The following is a 23,969-nucleotide window of genomic DNA, read 5'->3' as shown; positions in this document are numbered from 1 at the left end:
TTGTGTCATGTGATGCTACAACTTCCATTTCCAGTTTCTCATTAGGAATGTCAGCAAATCCCACAAGAACTAACCACCTGGGGAAAGGGTCTATCAAAGGGGCATCGAGTAAAATGTCCTCCTGGAGGGTAATGTCTTCAATGTGTTCAGCAGAAGGTTTGTTTTAGGAAGTCAAAGAAGGGATTTGGAATAAGCAAGCTGTCTCTCAAACCAGGAAACCTGCTCCATTTGGTGCTTGTAGCATGAAGAGTCTGCCAGGCATTCAGGTGAAAAGTGAGAGACAACTGTGTTTAACCTTCGACTGACTGGTAAATCTTTTTAACAGCCAGACAACCGGTCAGTACTTCAGGTAATATCTAAACAGTGCAGTGTATATACCTTTCTGTCTCATGCTCTCAGGTTTCAGGATTTCCAACTTAAATTCATAAAGAGGTCACAGCAATAACTAGAGCCCATTTTCTCCTTCATGCCAATTATGGCAGTACTGGGAGGATAATTTTCAAACTCTGATTGTGCCTTTCCAAATACACTGGGAGACTTGATTCTCTTTGCCTCACCACGCAGGAAGATCAGTAATTGCCTGGAGGTGGATAAAGCACAATGCTTCTATCTTTGCTGAGAGGCATAAATCCAGGTTTATTACAGAGATGTATAAATTGAGTAGAAGCTGTGAGGGGAAACTACATGAATATAAAGAAACTTCAACTTAACCTCCCCCCCCCTCATCTCGGAGTAAGTAAAGGACAAGCTAATCCCACCAGTAGGGAATAGAACAATTTATATTTTCCACTACACCTATTTTTTTGCACTACACCTAAGAAGCATAATAGCCAATGCAGGTACAACTGTTGCAAAGATGTATTTTGACAACATCCTGCTTAGATAATTACACCTAAATGTGTGCTCTATACAAATCAATGAAATGGTGATCTTTCCTAATCAATCATGTTTGGTAGTGGAAAGTGCCATTGAGTTGCAGCCAACTTATGGTGAATCCATGGAGTTTACAAAGCAAGAGATAAGCAGAGGTGATTGCAATTTCCTGCATCTGAATAGCAACCCTGGACTTCTTTGCAACCTCCCATCCAAGTACTAATCATGGTCAACCTTGCTTAGCCTATGAGATCTGACAAGATCAGACTAGCCAGGGCCATATCCAGGGCAGGGCAAATCATGTTTACAGATGCACAGTTCTCTTTTACAAAGACAGAGGGAATTAATTGGGTCATTTCCTTCTGATTCTCCATATTGATATGCATTTATAAGGCTGAAGCATGTAGATGGTAACTACACAACCAGGTAAGTGCAAAAAGGAGAGTGGTAATTCACTTACACAGATGCAGTTGTGAGCCATTAAACTGCATCTGTAGGTTTGCTGAAAACAATACACAAAACTATCAGCAATTAAAACAGCAAATGAAATCTTCCAACAGTGCTTTCCTTTTCATTAGTAAAGTACAGGGGGAAGAAGGCTTCAACATGCTCACATCTCCCAAAAACATTAAGGGGATAAAAACAAAACCAGATCAAGGCTTTTTTTTTAAAGCCCAGCAGGAACTCATTTGCGTATTAGGCCACACCTCTTGACACTAAACCAGCTAGAACTGCATTCCTGTGTGTTCCTGCTCAAAAAATGCCCTGACAAGATGGATGAACACAACAGTTTGCTAGTTTAAACTTACAAACTATCTTAAAGGTGGGGCACCAACTGCCATTGCCTTGTTCTCATAACAGAAACTACACCAGTTGTAGAAGAAACAATTGGTCTCCTTACTTGGGTATGTTGCAGTTAAAATGTTATGGAACACTGGAGGCATAAGTTGCAATACCATCTCCACTTATTATGGCTTTGTGACCGAAACCCTTTTCCCCTATGGCATAAGAACATAAGAGAAGCCATGTTGGATCAGGCCAATGGCCCATCCAGTCCAACACTCTGTATCACACACATACACACACACTGTGACTAATAGCCACTGATGGACCTCATAAGTGGCCAGGTTCATTATCTCATTGATTTTGGCCAGCTATTTCACAGCTTTTACTATGCTTAATTGTTCCCCCCTGTGAAGATGGATTTCTGCTTCATAAGACAGCTTCTGTTGTATTGTTACAGTTCCCCAACTATTACAAATAGTCTGATTTGTACTCTGGAAATAGAGTTTGGTTTGACCATGTACATACATATTCCATATAACAGCAGAGGAAAAAAAAAGTGTACATTTGCAAGTTTAAATGTTTGAGTGTTTTGGAATTTTAAAAATCCTAAATTCTTATACACACATGCACTTCTCTTACCGCTCCAGTTGGCCATAAAATAAAGCATCAGGGAGCTCAGAGTGAGGGCAAATTAACAGGCTAAGCTGATAAATCTACAACCTTTTCTTTGAAAGAAAGCTTCCAAATATTTGTTTCCCTCAGAAACTAGAGGGAGGGGGGAACTAGGGTTGCCAAGTCCAATTAAAGAAAAATCTGGGGACTTCGGGGGCGGAGCCAGGAGACGTTGGGGGTGGAGCCAGGAACAAGGGTGTGGCAAGCATAATTGAACTCCAAGGGAGTTCTGGCCATCACATTTAAAGGGACAGCACACTTTTTAAAATGCCTTTCTTCCATAGGAAATAATTAAGGATAGGGGCACCATCTTTTGGGGCTCATAGAATTGGACCCTCTGGTCCAATCGTTTTGAAACTTGGGGGGTATTTTGGGGAGGGGCGCTAGATGCTATACTAAAAATTTGGTGCCTCTACCTCAAAAAATAGCTCCCCCAGAGCCCCCAATACCCACGGATCAATTCCCTATTATTCCCTATGGGAATCGTTCTCCATAGGGAATAATAGAGTGCCCAGTAGATATTTCCCTCCCCCCATGCTTTCTAAAGGGGGGGGAGGGCCTCCAAACCAGGGAATCCTCTGCCCCCTCCCTCTCTCTCATACACAAATACTTACTTGGTCTTCTTCCAGCAGAACTTTGCTTGCTGTGAAAACGAAAGCAAAAGAAAGAGAGGGGCCATTCTCCATGGAAACTGTTATTGACCCTTTCCCATGAAGCCCTTCCTGTTTCCTGTGCAGCCTTAAAGGGGCACACATTTTAAAAACTGTTTGCAGGTTTCTAAACCTGCAGGAGCTCTACAACGACATGATGCCTACATGCATGTTCTCTCCCCCCCCCCCCGCTTCTGGATTTTTGGAGAGCAGGGGAGGAGGCCGCAAATTTGGGGGTCCCCCGCCAGGGCGTGGGGTTGGGAAGCCTAGGGGGAACCATGGGATGTCTGATCTTCTTATATAAGTTTCTGTTCCTTTGTGACATCTATAGCTATTCATTTGAGATTTATTGTGGTCTTTGACCAGTTCTTCACCACACAGGGAACCAAGTGACTCACACTACTACTTTTAAAAGCAGAGGAGGGGTACATGCATAGCATCAAAGCCTGAAGTACAATAATCATTGCTAACCAGTAAACTGAAAGGGAATAGAAAAGAACATAGCCATTCTACTATATACCCTGCTTGATGTAATGTATAACAGAGATGGAATCAACTGGTCAAGAGCAAGGCTGCTTTCACACAGGTTGGATGAAGCACTTTCAGTGGACTTCAGCAATCATTTGCAACTGGATTTTTCTGGGCTTTTCTGCAGACTAGATTTATTACTTTTATTGGCTGTTGATCAACAAGTACTAGAATTGGCCTGTTTATGGTTTTTATGCAAATCCTCACTCCCTCTGTGTTTTCATAGTTGTGGAGTCGGTTTATTTTCTTATGTGCATAATAATAATAATAATAATAATAATAATAATAATAATAATAATAATAATAATAATAATAATATTTTATTTATACCCCGCCCTCCCCACCGAGGTAGGCTCAGGGCGGCTTACAGAGTGTGGCAAAAGCCATGTTAAACAATAAAACAATTATACATTCAGTACCATTTAAAATTACCATTAAATTTACATAATATAAAAATCTAAAATCAATCTAAAATAATCTTATCTTATTGCTAACTCAATTGTTGATGTTAGTGATGGCATAGTGTTCATTTCAGGTTTCATCTTGGAAGGCTAGCCGGAAGAGGGCGGTTTTGCACGCCCTACGGAATTGGCTAATGTCCCGTAGGGCCCGCACCTCTTCTGGCAGCTGGTTCCACCATTGGGGTGCTTTTATAGAGAAGGCCTGTTCTCTGGTTATTTTTAGTTTGGCCTCCTTTGGCCCAGGTACTTCCAGAAGGTTTTGTGAGCTGGATCGCAGTGCTCTCTGGGGAACATATGGAGAGAGGCGGTCCCTAAGGTAAACAGGTCCTCGGCCATATAGGGCTTTAAAGGTAATAACCAGCACCTTGTAACGAACTCGGTAAATAACTGGCAGCCAATGCAGTTCCCGCAGCCCAGCTCGCACAAGTTCCCACCAAGGTAGGCCCAATAGCAGTCTGGCTGCTGCATTCTGCACTAGCTGCAGCTTCCGGGTTCGGCACAGGGGCAGCCCCATATAGAGGGCATTACAGTAGTCTAGCCTCGAGGTGACCGTTGCATGGATCACTGTTGCCAGGTCATTGCGCTCCAGGAAGGGAGCCAACTGCCTCGCCCGCCTAAGGTGGAAAAAGGCGGATTTGGCAGTGGCTGCTATCTGGGCCTCCATTGTCAAGGAAGCTCTGACCCTGCGCGCTGGTATCAGTGACGCACCGTCAAAAGCTGGAAGGGAGATCCCTCCCTCCGGACCACCACACCCTAGACAAAGGACCTCTGTCTTCGCTGGATTCAGTTTCAGCCCACTCGACCTGATCCAGTCTGCCACGGCTTGCAGCGCCCGGTCCAGGTTTATAGGAACATTGGCAGCCCGGCCGTCCAACAATAGATAGAGCTGGGTGTCATCCGCGTACTGGTGACAACCCAGTCCATATCTCCGGGCAATCTGGGCAAGGGGGCGCATGTAGATGTTAAATAACATCGGGGAGAGAACTGCTCCCTAAGGCACCCCACAGTTGAGTGAGTGTCTCTAGGACAGCTCCCCCCCCAATTGCCACCCTTTGTCCCCAACCCTCCAGGAAAGAGGAAAGCCCCTGAATCCCTGCATCGGCGAGGCGGCGGGCCAGCAGCCGGCGGTCGACCATATCAAACGCAGCCGAAAGGTCTAACAACAGCAATACTGCCATACCGCCTCGGTCCAGGTGTCGCCGGAGATCATCCATGAGGGCGACCAGAACCGTCTCTGTCCCATGGCCCGGGCGGAAGCCGGACTGGAATGGATCCAAAGTGGAAGCGTCATCCAGGAAGCTCTGTAACTGCAACGCCACAGCCCGCTCTATAACCTTGCCCAAAAAGGGCAAGTTTGAGACTGGCCAGTAGTGAGCCAATTCGGCCGGGTCTGATGTAACTTTTTTCAGGAGGGGGCGGACCACTGCCTCTTTCAGAAGGGTTGGAAAAGAACCCTCCAAAAGAGATCTATTTATGATGTCCCGTATGCACATGCCTTAAATAATCAGGATTTTCAAGGGCTGTCAACATTGGTGGTATCACAGCACCCATCCTTTTATTTTTTGTGCATACTTATATTAATATAGTGATAAACCACTGGAACGATAGGTTTAGCAGGTTGTAAGTATCTAGTTCCTTCTCCCATGGAAATATAAGGAAAGAGGCATGTCTCCACAAGAATGTTTATTGGTTTTAAGGTTTTAACTGTTTTAAATATTTAATTGCCTATATATTTAAAAGTGTTTAATTTTATGTTGACCAATTTTTGGAAGCCGCCCTGAGCCACTTGTGGGAAGGGCGGGATATAAATCCTAAATAAATAAAATAAATAAATAAAAAATAAGACAAGACACTAGAGATTTGTCCTTTTCAAAATGAAATATTTAGTAAAACCACTCATAGAGATCGCGTGATTGAACCATGACAACAGTCAAATAATCAAAAATAGGATGGTAGTTGGTGGGACAAAGAAAACCAACAGAAACATTATGCAGAAGGAAACAGCAACTTAAACTTAAAATTGGCTTCCAGAAAAAGACTGAAGTAAAAGTAGTCTCAAAAAGAACTGGGGGAAAAACCAGGGCAAAAAAAATAAAATAAAGTGAAAACTGAAGGCACAAAAATGCTTGCAGAAATCGGGGGATAAACTGAAGTCATGTAGGGACAGAACTGATTTAAAAAAAATATATACAGTATATGTGTAAAAGCCTTCTATCCAACATATGCAAAAACAGTCTAAATGTGGTCATTCACCAAAGTTGCTACTTGAATACACAGTCAAATGATAATGCAAGACCAAAGGAAGCTCTGGAATACCTGCCCAAGAACTTTAGCAAAACAAATAAACCAAGAGAGAGAGAGGAGAGGGGGGAGAGAGTAAAATCATAAGGACATAAGAGATGCCATGTTCGATCAGGCCAATGGCCCATCCAGTCCAATACCTTGTGTCACACAGTGGCCAAAAAAACCAAGTACCATCAGGAGATCCACCAGTGGACACAATGGACACAGTGGACACCTAAGGACACATTGGGTTGCATCCTATGATTTATGGAAGCAAAGATCACATGTTGCCTTGTGCATCACCAGTTCTTTCAGACATCTGGAAAGTTTATGGGAATCATGTGGACTGACTGCCACATTTTTCAAGAAACTGCAGAGGGGAATGAGGCACTATCATTACCTTCTTCCTCTTTTATCTGGGGGAAGGGGAACTTGGAATAGGTCTGCAAACGTCAGCTCCTTCTAGTATGGTTGCCAGGTCTGTGTTGGAAAATACCTGGAGACTTTGGGGGGTGGATCGAGGAGATGGTGGAGTTTGTGGAGAGGAGGAGTCTCAGCATGGTACAATGCCATAAGTTCCACTCTTCAAAGCAGCCATTTTCTCCAGGGAAGATGATCTCTGCCAGCTGGAGATCAGTTGTAAAAGCAGATCTCCAGACCTCACTTGGAGGCTGGCAACTTTATCTTCTACTGACAGTTCACTGGATCCAACCCACTTCCAACCATATTTCCATCACTGGTCACTGCAGGTGATTTGTACAAAAAGATTTGTAGCTGTGTATATGTGTGTGCATGCACGTTTATATATACATTAATAAAAACAGAACACCTTGTAGGACTGTGTAATGCTTCATTCCCTATGAATATTTGGGCCTTGCTTAAAAGTGACACTGACATTTATCAGGACAGGTAATTGGGTGGGATTTTCTGAATGGATAGCTCACAGGCTAGCATGATTGCACACCACTGCCCATTAAAAAATGCTGCTGGCTTATAACTATGCTTAGTGGTGAACTGTTGCTATCACTGTTCTCCCCATAAATGCTGACTGGCTTGTTAATGCTTATCTTAGTTCCCCATTAAAATGCTGACCTGTTAGGAACCCAGCAAAATTTTAGCTTAGCCTTGCTCTTTTGCTTGTTTCTCCCCAGAGATCTAGAGATCTGCGATTCAGGAATGGAAGGAGCATGCAGGGCAAAGGTATCTGTTTCCTTCAATCTCTTTCAGCTTTCTAAAGGGTGCTGCTACCTGAGTTAAAGGATGATGACCACTGGATGCTCTGCCTTCATATTGCAAGATGAATGTTAACTTTATTTCATAAATCTTTAAAATGTATTTATGTGAAAACAGATTTTTCAGCAAAATCTCATGTGCCACGCTTTTATTTAAGCACACAACCATCTGTCTAAGACAACAGTCCCCAACGTTTTGGCTACACTTATCCACAAGTCAAAATTTACTTGGTGTGGTGATCACCTTAAAAAAAAAAAGCAGAGCCTATGCAAATCAATAAAAATGCAAAAGGATGCAATTACTATGACAGGCTTCACACCCCACAGGTTGGGAAATAGCTGGCCTAGGACAATGACAGGCAATTTAGGATTGTGTATGTATAGGAACTCTAAGTAAAGTATTATACATTGAAACTTAGAAAATCTGTACTTTCTGTAATTGCATTCATTGCCCTGTAGTACTTGCAAAACAACGTATAGTCTTATGGTTAAATACGATCATGTGCCTGAATTAATGTCCATTTTACAAACATATGATAAAGTATTTTACTAATGATTGACATGAGACAGTATGAGCAACTAAAATATACTTTAAAGTCCTTGCTACCCTCAGCATTTCCATCAGGTGTAGCTATGATATTAGATAGATGCATATTTTAATCTACATATAAAAAGGATGAAGCACCCAAAGTGAAAGATCTGATTGTTTCTTTGTATTGAATATGTTACTAAAAAATTCTGTTATTGATGTTCAGCTTTCCTTACTAACATGGGAATTCAGTTCCATAAATGTGTCAAGATACACTATCAAGGAAAATGCCTTTCAACAGAGCTCTACATTTTGCTGCACCAAAGTATCTGAAGGCAAAGCTCAGAAGTGTATGTAAACAGTCATGATGTTGATATGAAATTTTCATTAAGGATACTTGACATCCTCATACATGCAATACAATTATATGTGTTCAACATTTACACTTGTAAAAATATGGCTATAATTTGGATATTATCAGCATCAAAGAGTTAACTGTAATTTCATTTCATATCTGAGCCCCCCAATGTGATTTTATCAATCGATCTCTGTCTTGGGGGGTTTCCCAGGGCGCTGAAGGAGGCAGTGGTGCATCTGCTCTTAAAGAAGACATCTTTGGACAAAACAGTCCTAGCCAACTACTGCCCAGTGTCTAACCTTCTGTTCCTGAGCAAGGTAGTTGATAGAGCTGTGGCCGAACAGCTGCTGCAGGCTTTCCTGGAGGACGGCTCTATCCTAATTCCCTTCCAGTCTGGGTTCTGACCTGGTCATGGAACTGAGACAGCTTTGGTCACCCTCACAGATGACCTTCAGAGACAGCTGGATTTAGATGGGTCAGTGCTGCTGTTATTTTTGAATCTAACAGTGGCATTTACATGGTCAATCATGACCCGTTGACCCACCGTCTCGCCGACATAGGGATTTGGGGGACTGCCTTAAAATGGTTTTTCTTCTCCTCCAAAGTCAGGGACAGAGAGTGGCGCAAGGGGAGAAAGTCTCTCCGCAATTCCCACTGAGTTGCAGGGTCCCTCAGGGAGCGATCCTCTCCCCGATGTTATTTAACATCTACATGTGCCCTCCTGCCCAGTTTAGGTGCCACCAGTATGTGGATGACACTCAGCTGTATTTGTTAATGGACAGATGACCGGATTCATCTCCAGACATCTTAGACTGGTCCTTGGGGGCTATGGCTGGTTAGTTAAGACAGAGTCAGCTGAAGTTAAATCCATCAAAGATGGAGGTCCTATACCTGAGTCATGGGAACCTGGGTGGGGAAATCCAACTTCCTACTCTGGATGAGGTATCATTAGTGCCTGCGTCCAGGGTTTGGATCCTTGGTGTGATGCTGGATGCCTCTATCTATGGAGGCCCAGGTCACAAAGGCAGCCAAAACTGCCTTTTTTCATATTCAGCAGGTTTGGCAGCTAGTTCCCTACCTTTTTTCCCATGACTTGGCTACAGTGACACATACAATGGTCACTTCCAGATTAGACTATTGTAACTTGCTCTATGTGGGCCTACCCTTGCAGCTGATCCAGAAGTTGCAGAAGATGCCTACTTTCTATGACACCTTTACAGGCGCACATTCAGCAAGTTCTTTGTGGATTGCACTGGCTGCCAAAACAGTTTTGAATCAGGTTCAAGGTTTTGTTTTAACCTTTAAGGCCCTGAATGGCCAGGGACCAACATACCTGTGGGACTGCCTCTTCCCATATGTCTCACAGAGGGCCATAAGATCGGCTGACCAAGGTCAGCTGGTAGTCCCCAGCCCAAAAGAGGTCTGTTTGGCTTCTACGAGGGCCAGTGTCTTCTCGGCTCTGGCTCCGATCTGGTGGAATGAGCTCCCCATAGAGATCAGGGCCCTGCGGAACCTGCTGGTCAAACTCCCTGTATGGAATGGCCTTGGGTTAGCCATATAGTTCTTGCAGAGTTTGTCCTTGAAAGGACAGCTTCTGGGAGAGCTCTCTCAGCCCCACCCACCTCACAGGGTGTCTGTTGTGGGGGAAGAAGATAAAGGAGATTGTAAGCCATTCTAAGACTCTGGTTCAGAGAGAAGGGCGGGGTAGAAATTTATGGTCTTCTTTTTCTTCTACTACTACAGTTCTGTAGGGCCTGTAAGACAGAGCTCTTCCACCAGGCTTTTAACAAAGCACATGGGCATTTAATAGATTGGCCCCTCCTGCTGAAATTAGCCCAGACCTGTTCTCTAACTGCTCACGATCAATACAAGCTGAACTGAATTAGATCTAGAATATTAATGAGCAGACTTAGGGAGTTTTTGCCATCTTGTTGTTTTACAATGTTTGTACATATTGTCTTATATTGAGAAATTTTTATAATTCATATTCTTATGTTTAAATGATATATTGTATTTATTCTTTTGTAATCCTCCCTAAACCTGCTTTGGTGGGATGGATGAGACAGAAATCCCATAAATAAAATAAAATATGCCCTCCCAATGGTGGTTAAAATCCCACTTTTGACATTGTGAAGTGAAGGATCTTGCAAAATTGCCTTTTGTATCAGCTAGCCAAACTTCTTGTAGTGTGCCCTCACCCCCCAATTAGCCGCTCACCCATATTACAGTGGCAATCCCTCCACAGGGAAATGCCATTCAAACTGCCTTTAAATTTGATGGACAGGGGCTCAGTCAACTGCCCATCCTCTTCACTGAGCTGAACAACCAGAGGCCTCTGTTCACCTAGAACTTGCCCAGGCAGTCTAGGACCCAAGCCACGCCCAGGAGGATCCTCACATTTCCACACAGCAAATTCTGTTCACTACACTTTAGCCTTTGACCATACATATACCATCATCTTCTCCTGAAATTGATCAGTAACCGTTCAGGTTTTGTCAGTTTGGGAAATGATTGAATACTTCACTTCATGCAATCACACACACAGCACAACACTTACAGGAGGCAGCAGTTTTCATTACTGATTTATGGTGCTGCAGTGGTATATAGCTACTGTTCACACCTGCATGACACCACACCTGTATGTCACTGAATTTTCAATGTGGCTGTATAGCATCCGTTTTTATTTTTACCTCCCATCTCAGAGATATATTAAGAAAAACAAATTTAAAAATGTGGGAAGTAATAGTGGCTGTGGAATATGAGAAGAAAATGCTACAGCAAATCATATTCAACCTATAGCACTCTAGCATGAAGGACAGTAAATACATAGATAACACGAAAGAACTCTTGAGAGTGGGAAATAAGTTATATGACCTTTACTAAGTTATGACAGTTATGACAATTCCACAGGCTGAGTTAAAATCTGTTTTGCTTTTATCCTCCTTCTCTCCCATTTTCTTTTCTCCTGTTATTGGATTTGTTTGATGAATGTATTTAGAGTGGGACGTAGGTGCAGACCAGCAGCAAAGACCTACTGCACACAGTAGTCTGTAGCATTGTGCAAACTGTGAAGGCACATCAGTGAATGAAAAGTTAAGGTTGAAGTTTCTCATCAACTGTTTTTCAAACAGCTGCATGATATCATGATCATTCATACAGTGGTGTTCCCCATCACTATGTGTGGTTGTGGAAGTTGGACAATGAAAAAAGGTTGACAGGAAGAAAATTGATTCATTGAAACACGGTGTTGGAGGGGAGTTTTATGCATGCCATGGACTGCCAAAAAAGACAAAGTGTGTTCCAATCAAGCCTAAATTCTTCCAAGACTCTAAAATGACCAAACTGAGGCTATCATACTTTGGTTATATTATGAGAAGACAAGACTCAAAAAAGACAATAGTACATGGAAAGGTTGAAGGCATGAGAAAATGGGTAAGATACAAAATGAGATGGATTGACCCTATAAATGAAGCCACGGCCTGAAGGCTGTTAATGATGGTACGTTTTGGAGGCCATCAATTCATAGCATTTCCATATGTCAGAAACAACTTGATGGAACATAACACATACAAATGACAGCAGGGAAGAAAGCAAGTGCCTGAGTAAGTATTGCTTCATAGTATCTTTAATTTACTCAAAGCAAAGCCAAGCACAAGCCACATTCTAGAAGACAGGAACCACAGAGCCAAAGAAATTATGCCCCTTGAGCTACATGCCTGGATGGAAGATTGGAAAACAAATTAGGCTTGCAATGCAATTGCATATGCTTTCCACTACACACTTTTGCAGTCCTCTTGCAACTTGCGCACACATCAATACATCACTGGCTCATATATGCTAAAGATATCAATGGTAATTAAAACTGCAACACAAACACATCAAATGAAATCCTATATTGTATTGTAGATGACATGATAACCATCTTCAAGTACTTGAAAGGGTATCATACAGGGAATGGTGCAGATTTATTTTCTGTGGCTCCAGCAGGTCCGACCAGAACCAAAGGGTTGAAATTAAATAAAAAGAGTTTTTGGCTAGACATTAGGAAGAACTTCCTGACAGTCAGAGCAGTTCCTCAGTGGAACAGGTTTCCTCTGGAGGTGGTGGGTTCTCTTTCTTTGAAAGTTTTCCAACAGAGGCTAGATAGCCCTCTGAAAGCAATGGCTGATTCTGTGAATTTAGACAGGTCATGAGAAGGAGGGGGCAGGAAGGGTTGCATCAGCGCTAAGGATTTTTACTGCATGACAGTTTGTGTGACTGTCATCATGCCCCCCTGCGCCCCCCCTCAATTATTCTTCTGATTGGCAAAACTTAACTAGACCAGGCTGCTTCCTCCTCTTCAGAAGCAGCCCCCCTATGACTGCCAGTGTGACTTGCCAACTCCAGGCTGGGAAATTCCTAGAGATTTGAGGGGTGGAGCCTGGAGACGGTGGGGTTTGAGGTGAAGTGGGACAGATATAATGCTGTAGACTCCACCGTGCAAACCAGCCATTTCCTCCTGGGGAACCATTGTTGCCAATCACTCAGAATTACAACTGCTCTCCAGATGACAGACATCAACTCTAACATCAGTGGTGGGGGGGAGTGAATGCCTTTACTTGGGTGGGTGGGAAGACAGCAAGGGTTTGGGACATTTTATAAAACTTCTTGTATGGCACAAACTTTCATTGAACTAACTTGGCCAAAATACAGTTTGAGTCCAGTGGCATCTTTAAGACCAAAACATAAATAACTAGGAACAATTCAAACAGTTAATACTACTACTTCTACTTCTATTACTACTACTAACAACAACAACACTAAACAGCTCAAATAGTCAGTTACTAATAACATAAAGCAGTGTGTCAAAATGGAAGAGCCTTGCACAAAATGTCAAACTCAAGTTGATATCTGATTTTCTAATAAACTACTGAAATAAATGAATGATGAATTAAACAAATGACGGTTGTCAGCTCTAGCGAAGAAATGGAAAACATTCCTGAAACGTTAGAAGTCCCATCAATTTGCTTGAGCTTTAATCAGATATACAATTAAGAGATACACTTACCTGGCACACCAGGTGGGGTTTTCAGGTACTTTCCATTAAAATGCTGTATAACTACTTCACATTTTTCAGTAGATTCCATCCTGGGTGGAGAAAAAAAAACCCATTCAAAGCAAATGATTACCAGTGAACATCTATCAATTTACAGTTTATCAAGAAAGAGCTTCCTGATGGGGAGAAAACCCTCACAAACTGTTCTTGCTGAACCATATAATCAAAGAAGCATGTGGACTATTTTATTATTGTGTTCCTTTAACTGGAGGTTGATGCTGCTGCATTTATGTAGCCATAGCACCATACAATTTAATTATCAGACCGTTTAGTACATTAAACATTAGTGTGCGCTAAAAATCCTTCAACTCCCAACCACTAACCCACATGCCTACTCTGCCCATAACCCCAAAAATGATCTTTCTGGGGTCTAGAAAAGGCTGCAGGAATGAAGAAGAATGCAGGAAAACGTCAATACACAGATGGTTGCTCTCGATTCTTCATTCTTACTGCCCTTTCAAGTGCCTTTCTAACTTAACTTTCTGCTAGAAGATGTAGCAGTATTTCCCTCAGAAACTGCCATTAAAAGGACAGAGTGAAAGGTTTTCATCTTGCAACCTATTCCACAGGACTGTGTGCCACAAATTTTTAGTTCCCATAACAATGGCTCTCTAGTGAAGATACTGGCATAACCCAGATCTCTTTTCCTGCTTATATTTCATCTTTTCAAAAGAATTAATATCTATCTTTAGAATACAGCCTAACTTGCAAGAAGAGGTATACCAACACATACTCCTGGACCACAGAGATATTCTCTAAACACAGAATTGTGCAAAGAAGTTTGCATTTTACTGCAGACGTTTTCAGACTCAGTTTGGAAATCTTGACAAGGGTATAATTAACAGTATCAGATTTTATGTTACTTTAATGTTTCAGGCAAAGACATTAAAGAGTCCCTCTTGGCTTGTAATCACTGCCGTCGTTTACAGCCCCATTTTTATTTTATTTTTTTTACTCCCGCTACAAATATGTAGGATGGGCCATTTATATGAACACAAAAGAATGGAGCTGAGATTGTGCACTTTTGCTTCATTCAGATTTAACTAAGTGTATGTCGGCAGCGATTCTTTAGAGACTCTTGTCTCTGAAAGAGTAAATGCAATGAAAGTCTGTTTTCTGTAGCTGCAGGCGTGGAGTGTCAAACCATGTTATGCTGCACCACGCAGCAGTGACAATTTCATTTTAATACATGGAAGCAAATTGTAACAACCCAAAGTATTCCCAGACAAGAATGCAATGCAGAGACTGCCAATTTAAAGAGCTTCTTCCATACACTTCATGCATTTTATGTGGGAAGATAATAAAAGTGAAACCCATAATACCCTGGATTGACAAAAGGAGGACCTTCACTGGAAAAAAGGGCTCCAGTTTTGTCTGAGGTTTGACAATTAACAATTCTCAAATGCTAGGACTAGCTCTCTGTAATCTGGCACACACATCACTAACATTATCAACTCCATCTGAAAAGGAAACGTAATTTGCAAAGCAGTTCATCCCATGCTCTTTTCAGATGCACTTCTGAATGCCCCATCCTTCATCTCTGCTATGTCGATCTGTTGGAGTTCTTTAGAACAATGAAAAACAGGGAAGTCACAGAGCATTCCTTGGTCTTCAATTTATGACTCAGAACTTCACACCTTCTGAGTAATGGTGGGGCTGAAATCCACAATTACCATAAATGCCCCAGCTTGTCACACTTCGATAAATCAAGCATCATTTCCTGTGAAGTTTTAAATGGATTTGTATTGTAAAAGAACATGCACAGAATATGCTTTTAGTTTTTAAGTATGGCTCTATCCAAGCCTGGATGCTGAGCTCAGTGCCGACATATCAAAGCAAATATCACAAAAGGTCAAATTTTTTGAAGGATTCAAAACTGGGGGGAAATCCAGGGAACTTCAGAGGCATTTATGGGGACAGAAGCTATGCAATTCCTAAATTCATCCGACCATGCTCTGGGAAGCCCTCCAATGCAATACTCTTTAGCTTACGCAAAATATTTTTAAAAAATATTTTCTCTGTTAGCTCTTCTCCAACCTATATTTTCTCAACCTCCCCACCCCCTCATGTTCTTCTTGAGCATTCTCCAGGGACTTTCATATTTGAGGAGCCAATTCAAGTCAAGAGGAGGGATCTTCACCCATCTCTAATTCTTCATAGGTTGGTCCTGTACATCATGGGTGATATCATTATGGTTACCCTTTATACATGCATGCAATATGGCTTTTAAAACTACCAGTATGACATCCATTTCAAGAAAGATGTTTTCATTTTATACTTTTTCTAGCAGCAACTTAGACAATAGAGGGGAGGAAACCAAGACACAATTTGTTTTGCATTTTATTGAACATAAATACAAAATAGCAACATATATGTAGCTATGTCCTCAGCAGTACAATCAAGGATTTTATTTAAGTTATTTTGAATCCACTTTTCTCCGATTAGGGACTCAGAGTAGATTATGATGGCAATTTAAAATGCCACATATAAAACAGGAGATTAAAATCAAGCAGGGCAAAAAACCTGCCCCACTAACACTGCAATCTCCCCCAGCACAATCCTGTTCTTAAATAGTTTGGCTTTACAAAAATTGTGGATACTTGCCTGAGATTATCACAATGGCTATTCTATCAACAAGAAAAGCCCTTACACAGGCCAAGTCTCATGCAAGGAGCCTGCATGAGGGAACAGACAGCAAATTCAAGCTGGATGAATGTATTGGCTAAAAGGTACAGAATGAAACCATTAAATGATGCATGTACACTCATCCGAATATATCTGGTGAATAATCAAAGGGGCTTTTGTACTTTCATGTGTACAAGTGCTATGGGAGGACACACCTCAATGTTAGAAAGCACTTTGTGCTTTCAGCTTCTTTGGCCATCTCTAATAAGGCATCACAGGAAACAGAGGTAGAAAAGCCAGTTTGGTGTAGTGGTTAAGAGTGGCAGACTCTAATCTGGAGGACTGGGTTTGATTCCCACTCCTCCACATGCAGCCAGCTGGGTGACCTTGGGTCAGCCACAGTTCTCTCAGAACCCTCTCAGCCCTACCTACCTCACAGGGTGTCTGTTGTAAGGAGAGGAAGGGAGGGTGGTTGTAAGCTGCTCCAAGACTCTTTAGGGTAGCGAAGAGCGGGGTAAAAACTCAACTCTTCTTCTTCTTCTTCTGCCGCTGCCTAGCAAAGCCACTGCCAGTCAGAATAGACAGTATGGGACTAGATAAACCAATGGTCTTACTCAGTATAGATTACATCTTCTATATGCCTACTTAGGTTATAATCCTGCACTTCATTTTCTCTATTAGATACTGTGATTTCTATTGAAGGGGAAATGTTTATTTTATGTTCCGCTTTACTCCCCAATGGAAGCCCAAAGTGGTTTACAACACCATTCTTAATTTTATCCTCAGAAAAGCAAGTCTATGAAATGGCTGAAAGACAGAGAACAGCCCAAGGCCACCCAGCACTGGGGATTCGAATCTGGGTACCCCCACAGGGCTGTCAGTTCCAGGCTGGGAAATTCCTGGAAATCTGGAGTAGAGCCTGTGGAAGACAGAATTTTGGGAAGAGAAGTAGTTCTGCAAGACTGTGATAGAGTTCACCCTCCAAATCTGTCACTTTCCCCAGGGGAACTGGTCTCTATGTGGAAATCAATTGTAATTCTGGGAGAACTCCAGCCCACCCCCACCCCTGAGGGAGGCAACCACAGTACCTCAGATCCTAGTCCAATACTCTAACTGCCTGTTACAACACTCTGGCTCTCTATATCCTAAGAATGAGGTAAAATAAAGGGTTTAAATGTACTATTTTTCCTCTATACCAGTCCTCAGTTCAAACTGCTTCCTTTGTAACTACATTCAATTGGTAGGGGGAGTCAGGAATAAAGGATCATGGATTTACATATAATGCCATTCCGCTCTCAAAAACAGAGATTACTTTTACAAAATGTCTGTCCTGTATTCATATACTTGTGATGTTTATAAAACATCAGTGTCGAAGAGTTAAAAATTCAAGTTGATAAGCAAAATGTCACCACCAAAGCAAATGAAACGCATCTTTCTATGAGATGTATATTTATGGTATTTTTCTGAAACAGATAGTGCTTTTCTCTGTAAGCCACAATTGCCCCAAGATGGTCATTATACATTTAAAAAAGTAATAGGGAGCTTTCACAATGATAACGGAAATAAATACATACTGAGATCTTCTAGAACTAAGTCAACTCTACATGCTTATTATGCCAATTAATACAATCTCATGTGAAAAAGACAAAATATGTATTAGAAAGAATAACAAGATGATTAAATGACAGTTCCTAGCAAATGCTGGAAGCCTAAAATAATATGTTCGCTGCACAACTGTGCAATTTTCTTGCAGTGACATCTTGACTATATAATTCCATTTTTCATGTGATTTTTCTATAAAGCAGTATGCAAGTACCCCTCAAATTGACAAAATTATATTTTACCTGGATTCAAGTCCCAAAGCCACATGCCTTGGGTATTGGTGTTTGAACTAGTACTTCTGGGAAGTGTTGGTAAGAGGTGAGAAGATTTAGTCTCCTTGCCAGACAGATCTCATTCTAATTGCCACTAGAAAAATGTGTTTATTATCAGGCAAACATCCAAGGTACATGTACAACATGTTAATGTATCATGCATTCAAAATGGGTTACTAGGCAAATGTATTAATGCCTATTCAAATATTATATTTTTCAGTGAAGGATTCCCTGCAAGGGATTCACTAAACACCCATCAAGTCATAATGTACAATATGTACAATTTGACTCCTTGCAAACATGGAACATATATGGTTGACAGGGATGTAGGTTTCCCAAATCCCCCGCCTGGGCAGAGGACCCCCGATTTGGAGCCTCCTCCCCCCGCTGGCCAAAAATCTAGAAAGAGGGGGAATGGCGGCCCTTCCCACCCAGCCCCGATCCAGCTGCTTCCTGCCCCCAGTCAGCTGGCCGGCGGGGGAAGCCCTGCCCCCAAAGCCACCATGTGACTTATCCCCTCCCGAGGCTCCAGTCTCCGCTTCGAAAGGCTTCCTTTTGGGATGGGATGTCTGTGTTACTTGGAAGAAGTTGGCTGCAACTCGTGAGTGGGCTTTTGCTTTTGACATGTACTAGCTAAAACTTGTGACTCTTGGTGGCCAGAGGAGAAAGGGCGGGAGAGCAGCAGGCCGTCGGCTTGTGGGGGCTTGGGGTTGGGGAGAAAACCCAGTCTGCCTTTAGTGTCCTGTTCTGCCGCACTTTGGAGAGCAGAGGAGAAAGGGTGGGAGAGCAACAGGCCATTGGGGTGAGCAAGGTGAGTTTGCGGGGGCTCTGCGTGTGTGTGGGAGAAAAGCCAGTCTGCCCCTCGGAGCCCTGTTCTGCCGCACTTTTGCTGTTGGTGGCCAGAGGAGAAAGGGCGGGAGAATGGGCGGCTTGTGGGGGCTCTAGATGTGTGGGGGAGAAGAGCCAGTCTCCCTTGGTGCCCTGTTCTGCTGCACTTTTGTTGTTGGTGGCCAGAGCAGAAAGGGCGGGAGACTAGCACGCTGTTGGGCTACGCATGGAATTGGCAGCTGCTAGGGAGAAGCAAAGCCTGCTACGGCTCTCTCGCCCCAGCCCAACTACCTTTTCATTTGGCGCCTGACAGCCTCTGCTTGCCTCCTCTGCGAGCTGCTTGCTCTCCTCGCCTGCTTAGCAGCTGGACAACTTTTGCTTTTGTTGCGAAGTTCTGCTGTGGTGGTCCCTGCAGCAGCCACTGCTGCTGGAGGAGAAGGCTAAGGCAAGTGGAATCCCCCCCTCCCAAGGGTGGGGAAGGGGCATAGGAGCAGGGCATTCCTCCTCCCCCCATGCCTTCTCCTTTCTCAGCAGCTGCTAATGGGCAGGTAGGCACGCCCCTGTGGCTGCGGAGAAGAAGGGGCAGGTTCAGGTTGTGCAATCCAGCCTGGCAGCTTGCGTCGGAATTGGGGGTGGGGTGGGCCAAACTGGGGAGAAAGCGGCCAGGGGTGTCTCCTTTACTTCCACCACCTTCCACGGTTGCACTCGGAGGAGAGTCGCTTCTCTGGAGGCCAGCTGGTGGAAAGAGACGCTAATCTTCTGGGGAAGGGGGGGGGAAGGCACGCTCCTGCAGGGTGCTTTTGCAACAGACCTCAGCATGCCCAACTCCTCAAGAGTAAAAGTGGTTTGGTAGGCTTAGGCTCTACCCAGAGTCACCAGAAATGGGGGGGGGGGGGCGGCAGGGAGAACGTCCTGAGCACTTCATTATTCCCTATGTGGAGATCGATTCTCATAGGGTATAATGGGGAATTGATCTGGAGGTTTCGGGGGCTCTGGGGGAGCTGTTTTTTGAGCTAGCGACACCAAATTTTCAGTATAGTATCTAGTGCCTCTCCCCAAAGTACCCCCCAAGTTTCAAAATGATTGGACCAGGGGGTCCAATTCTATAAGCCACAAAAGGTGCCCCTATCCTTCATTATTTCATATGGAAGGAAGACATTTTAAAAGGTGTTCTGTCCCTTTAAATGTGATGGCCAGAACTCCCTCGGAGTTCAATTATGCTTGTCACACCCTTGTTCCTGGCTCCGCCCCAATGTCTCCTGGCTCCACCCCCAAAGTCCCCAGATATTTCTTGAATTGGACTTGGCAACCCTACAGGGATGCCAACAAACTGTTCATAATGTCTTCCAAAGAACTTCACAAAATTGCAATGTGAGTTTTGCACTGGACAAGCTAACATACTTAAAACAAGCAGCTAGAAATCTAATTAAAACGTAGAGCAGATTTAGCATCAATCTCAATCTCTGTGTTAACTACCTGAATACTGTGGTCAAGTGGCTAAGAGAGGGTAAGATAGATTCTGACAGATGGAAGTGATCCTGGTCAGGAAAGTGTCAGTTCTTTAAGGAGATTTAGCTCTCCCACACTGGATGGGATTCAACTTTGCTTGAGTTTAAGGGTTGGAGTAGGCCCTAATCTCTTGTTAGAGAAGTAGGTTTCTGGGTTCCCAACCACACTGAGCCCAAAGGCATTCTCCCTGTTTACAATCTGCTGATCTGGCCATGGTGATCTGTGCTACAGCAGAAAGAAGAAAGACTATTGTAATGTATTCTATATGGTGCTGCCCTTGAAGACAACTTGGAAACTACAGTCACTGCAAAATGCAACAGCTTGATTGTGATTAGGGGTTGGCAGGGAAATATCACTCTCATTTTATAGTGGTTGCTAACATTTACAGTTCCAGTTCAAGATGCAGGAGCTTACCCTTTAAAGCTTTTCATGATATGGAACCCCAATACTTTAAAGGACTGTCTCTCACATTATGAGCCCAGCACCATCTACTAACAGCCCCACTCCACTCAAGGGTTTGATTTAACTGCTGCATATTCACAGGCTGCTTTCCTGGCTACCCTGATCCTCTGGAATAGTTTTGCCAGAGAAGCTTATGAAGTCTCTAGTTCTGCTGCAATCCCAGGAGGACTTTAAGACCCAAACTGTGTAAGAGGAAATTCTGAGTCCCAGTATCGGAGACAATGTGGGAGTTGTTAACTGCGGAATTTTTTTAAAGGTACAAAGGTATTGTTGGTTTAGAATGTTGTACTGGCTTTGTAGATAACTTCTTGTTTTTATTGTTATATCCATGGATGATCTAATTAGTTTGCTACCTGCCTCAAGTCCCAGTTATCTGAGGAAAGCAACTCTATAAATATTTTAAATGAATAAATAAAAGCTAATAATATATTTTCAACTGCAAGCCAGAAGCAATGCCTTTTCCACACAATTCTGTGTAAAATTAAGAGTAACTGAGTGAGTAAGAAACTTTAAATGGCTTTTTATGTAGTTTGTGAAATGCTACTTTGAGAACAAGTACAATTGTCTAGATGTAGGTATTTCCCCATACAAATAGCTATCTCAAGCAATATTTTCCCCAGTTTAAGCAAGAAAAATATTTACAAATGTTCAAATGTTTGTACTTTTTTGTTTGTACAATTCAGTACTTTTATTAAAATAAAATAAAATAAAAAATCTTCCAATGTCCTTTTTGTATGGAGTCACAAACCATTGCATGGATATCCATAGATCTATGAGGTCATGGGCTGGAAGACGGAAACATCCATCGAACTAAAAAAATAAATTGTGCTTATCCATAAGTGTACCCCAAAACATTTGATATTAGGGACATGTAGTTGGTTGGGATCTGCATTTGTTCAAGAAATGAACAAAACACACCAATTGGAATCCAGCAGCCACGGGTACTCAGCGATATGAGACACACACACAACACCTCAGATGCAAGGCAGTTATTTCTCAGCTTAACATGTAAGCATTGCAATCAGCACAAAACAGACAGAGGCTTAAGCAGAATAAGACATGATCATTGTGACCAGGCTTGCAGCTACGAGGGGGCCTGTGGGGGACAGCCCCCTGACTGCTAGGCAGAGCCCCCTGACTTGGGGCCCCTAACCAGCCTCCAGTGCCTCAGCTGCATCCTTCTCCATTCTGCCGTCATCATACACAGTTGTTTCTGCTTGCTTAGGGGCCGGAAGAATTTTCTGACCCCTCAGCAAACAGAAACAACGGGGCACGTTTGGAGCCCATGACTGAAAGTTAAGCTCCCTGTTGCTTCTGCTTGCTTAGGGGCTGGAAGAAATCTCTGACTCCTCAGCAAGCAGAAACAACGGAGCACTTTCAGTGTCCAGGACTGAAAGCTAAGCTCCATGTTGCTTCTGCTTGCTTAGGGGCTGGAAGAAAGCTCTGACCCCTCAGCAAGCAGAAACAATGGGGCACTTTCAGCACCCAGGAGTGAAAGTTAAGCTCCCTGTTGCTTCTGCTTGCTTAAGGGCTGGAAGAAATCTCTGACCCCTCAGCAAGCAGAAACAATGGGGCTCTTTCAGCCCAGGATTGAAAGTTAAGCTCCGAGTTGCTTCTGCTTGCTTAGGGGCTGGAAGAAATCTCTGACCCCTCAGCAAGCAGAAACAATGGGGCTCTTTCAGTCCAGGACTGAAAGTTAAGCTCCACGTTGGGCTGACATTGGGCTAGAGGGCGCCTGCAAGAAGATGCCATTCTGGCCCTCAAGTGGGGCAGCAGAGGTAGGGGGCAGATGGCTCCATTGCAGACAGGGCAGGGTAGGGTAGGCTGGTGCACACAAGTGGAGGTCCTGGCTACAGTTCGGGGCTGGGGATCAGTGGAGAGGTGATGTTCGCCTGCAGGGGCTTTCTGGCCTGGTCTCGCTGGCCACCCGAGCAAGGGTGGTAGCTGCGCTTGGGCAGCCTTAGCTCGCCCTCCGACAGTAAGAAATCTGAATTGGAGGTCTTGTAGCCCCAGAAGTCAGCTGCGATTTGGTGGCGCATTCCATTTCCCCACTTTGTCCCGCCAGGCTTGCCTAGCTGGATCATGGTACAGGTAAGGGCAGGAGACTGTGCAGCACGTATCTAAACCTCTGAGTGGCTCCCCACCAGAGCTGCTGGAAGAAGGGTGGAAAGGGATCACCTTGGGGCAGCTATGGGGAGGGGGGAGGCTGTATGGCAGCGAGCTGGCAGCTTTCCTCCTCAGTGGTGGTAGGAGAGAAGGCCATGGAAGGCCATGTGCCCCCTGAAAAAAATCAGCCCCCCCCCCCAATTCTTCAAATCCTGGCTACGGGGCTGATTGTGACTGAGATGATCTGACATTTGTTGCACACTATAATGTTCCTTAAAAATAGTGATGTGGCTCATATGATATTAGACATGGCAGGAAAAAAAGATAGACAACTGATTCCTGTATAAAGAACCTATAAATCTAGGCTGGGACCCTAGATTTGAGCCCCCCAGGCAAAGGGATAAAGGGAGTATAACCCCCTTCAGCCCATTGTTATCCTGCAGCTCGTTTTTCTCAGTCTTTCCCCCCTCCCAGCCTAGCTCTCATCCAATATTAGAGCCTTGCTGGGAGAGAGATGCTTCAGGAACTGGAGTACAGTGACATAAGGCACTGGAGGAAGCAGAGTTTAGCTCTGGCTCACACACTCTGTTGAAGAACAGACCCTTCACCCACCCTCTATTAGACATGAAAAAGGGCAATATGTGAGAATCTATATTATATGCACCCGCTATTTTTCTTTGCAGTCATAAAATGCCTACTTGACCCTGTTCTGCAAGTGAGAAATTCAATTGCCAATAAAATGAGGACACTTTCTCATGTCTCAGGTAATGGATATAACCCCAAAACACTTTAGCCCAATTTGAATCTAACCATTTCAGAAATGGAAGCCAATAGAAACAAAAAACAAAAATAAAAAAATTAATATGCCTAACAACCGCAAGGGGAAAAACATTAAAAAGCAAAATGTGCATTCTCCTTTAATATATACACTTGCAAGAACAGTGTATTCAGGCAACAAGCATTTTTTTTCAAACAGTATGTAGGGATGCCAACCTCTTTGTGGGATCTAGAGGTCCCCTGCAATTACAGCTGATCTTGGACAACACAGGTCAGTTCCCCTGGGGGGAGAGATGGCTGCTTTGCAGGTTGGACTCTATG

General features: G+C 43.4%; 1 protein-coding gene across 6 annotated transcripts in view; it reads right to left on the bottom strand.

Annotated features, from left to right (window-relative positions):
* RBMS3 (RNA binding motif single stranded interacting protein 3) overlaps positions 1–23,969 on the bottom strand; it is a 1,175,542-nt gene that overhangs the window by 184,801 nt on the left and 966,772 nt on the right. For all 6 annotated transcript variants that reach the window (XM_060248818.1, XM_060248816.1, XM_060248822.1 and 3 more), the window contains one exon: positions 13,420–13,499. In XM_060248818.1, coding sequence (XP_060104801.1) covers positions 13,420–13,499 — 80 coding nt within the window. The remainder of the gene's footprint in view (positions 1–13,419; positions 13,500–23,969) is intronic.

Source organism: Heteronotia binoei, chromosome 10 (assembly GCF_032191835.1).
Source record: "Heteronotia binoei isolate CCM8104 ecotype False Entrance Well chromosome 10, APGP_CSIRO_Hbin_v1, whole genome shotgun sequence".
NCBI classification, from domain to species: domain Eukaryota; kingdom Metazoa; phylum Chordata; class Lepidosauria; order Squamata; family Gekkonidae; genus Heteronotia; species Heteronotia binoei.
The sequence above is the reverse complement of the archived record's forward strand: the minus strand, read 5'-3'. Positions and strand labels throughout refer to the sequence as shown.